We start from the raw sequence: 1696 nt of genomic DNA, 5'->3' as shown, positions 1-1696 counted from the left end.
CAAGAAGAGTGAGGTACTTACTTTTAGGGTCCCATTTTGGAGCTTGAGTCCCATAGCCAAGTCCTCTTTTGTTGCTACTGTGATGCTCTTGCAGCCAAGAGAGTGCATCAGAAGCCTTGTTCTACTTGCAAGTTCTGTCTAGTTCATGTTTCACCTTTCCTAGATCTTCCTTTAGGACTTTGATGAATTTATCTTTCTTATACAATTCATCTTTCATTTTTCCCAAATTTTCTTCTAGAGTGAGATATGTGTGATCAACTTTCTTCTTTCCTGTTCCTAGTTTCAGTTTTAAGTTTTCAGACCTAAGTTCTAGGACACTGTTATCAAGTTCAAGAACCTGGTTCTTCAACTCAGCATTTGTGTTATCACTCTCATTAGCCCTAGACTCTAGACTTTTGCATTTTGATTTTAGGATCACACATTCCCTAGACAGAACTTCCTTCTCATTGTTAATTATCTCAGACTCATCAATGAAGTTTAGTAATAGCTCAGCCAACTTTTCTTTAGACAAAAATTTAATCTTGTCTTTGAGATGAAGGATACTTACCTCTTGTTCATCATCTGATTCTTCGCTGGCCATCAGTGCTTGCTCTTCTTCAGCTTCATCTTCTGAGTTTTCATCTGAAGTTTCTCCCCAAGAAGCAATCATAGTCTTGGTTGAACCTTTGTTCCTTTTTGGTTGAACCTGTTCCTTCTTCCTGTTCCTTTGTTCAGCCCTTTCTTTTTCCACTCGATTTCCCATTGAGGACCGTTCTTGATCATGTGATCAGTCTTACCACACTTATAGCAACCCTCATTGGTCTATTTCTCAGGAGCTCTTGACTTGTTGAAGGTTGTACCTCTTGAAGAACCCTTTCCTCTCATCAGGTACTTTTTGAAATCTCTAGTGATCATAGCTATCTCATCATCTTCCAGATCTGAACCTTCAGCAATTCTGAGAGCTAGGCTTCTCTCCTTCTTGGGTGTATCCATCTTCATGGTTTTACTTCTCAGTTCATAAACAATAAGATTTACAATCAGTTCATCCAGTCTGAGAGTAGCAATATTCTAGGATTCCTAAATGGCAGTGATTTTGCTTTCCCATGAGACTGGCAGAACCCTTGTCAGGATTTTCTCAACCTTTCCTTCTTCAAGAATAATTCTTCCAAGCGACTTAAGTTCATTTGTCAGTGTAGTGAATCTAGTGTACATATCGTGGATAGTTTCTCCTTCCTTCATAGTAAAATTATCATATTGAGAATACAGCAGTGTTCCTCTGGTTCTTTTCACTTGAAGTGTTCCTTCATGAGCCACTTGCAAAGTGTCCCATATCTCATTAGCAGTAGTACAACTTTGGATCCTACTATACTCATCTGGACCTAGTCCACACACAAGCCATTTCTTGGCCTTAGCATTTTTCTCCCACTTCTTTAGGTCTTCAGCAGTACAGTCAGCCCTTGTCTTTGGCACATCCACTCCTTCCTCTTTTTTCATTGTAGTTGCTAAAGGACCATCAGTGACTATGTCTCAGAGTTCATAGTCTTCTCCTATGATGTGATCCTTCATCATGTTCTTCCACCAAGAGTAGTACTAGTAGAGGCCTGGCAGTGGATTGCCCTTCCCAGTTCTTAGGTGGTGCACTCATGTTGATCTTTTCCTAAGGTGTTAGCCTCTTCAAGGATAACCTGCTCTGAAACCAATTGATATTCTAAACGTC

General features: G+C 39.9%; 1 protein-coding gene across 1 annotated transcript; it reads right to left on the bottom strand.

The window, feature by feature from the left end:
- Positions 1-1056: 1056 nt before the first annotated feature.
- On the bottom strand, positions 1057-1473 carry LOC107812057 (uncharacterized). The gene is made up of 2 exons (XM_016637088.1): positions 1270-1473; positions 1057-1212 (listed from the first exon to the last, which is right to left on the bottom strand). Exons 1-2 carry the CDS (start codon positions 1471-1473, stop codon positions 1057-1059), a joined length of 360 nt encoding a protein of 119 aa, XP_016492574.1.
- Between the last annotated feature and the right edge of the window lie 223 nt (positions 1474-1696).

The sequence above is a fragment of the Nicotiana tabacum genome, chromosome 1 (assembly GCF_000715075.1).
Source record: "Nicotiana tabacum cultivar K326 chromosome 1, ASM71507v2, whole genome shotgun sequence".
NCBI classification, from domain to species: domain Eukaryota; kingdom Viridiplantae; phylum Streptophyta; class Magnoliopsida; order Solanales; family Solanaceae; genus Nicotiana; species Nicotiana tabacum.
This window is presented reverse-complemented; position numbering and strand designations above follow the sequence as displayed.

Excerpts from the sequence above, each read along its gene's own strand:
- LOC107812057 (XM_016637088.1), bottom strand. The coding sequence starts at position 1,473 with ATGAAAAAAGAGGAAGGAGTGGATGTGCCAAAGACAAGGGCTGACTGT. Across the intron at positions 1,213-1,269 it reads CTCATGAAGGAACACTTCAA|GAAGGAGAAACTATCCACGA; the intron begins GTGAAAAGAACC and ends TTTACTATGAAG.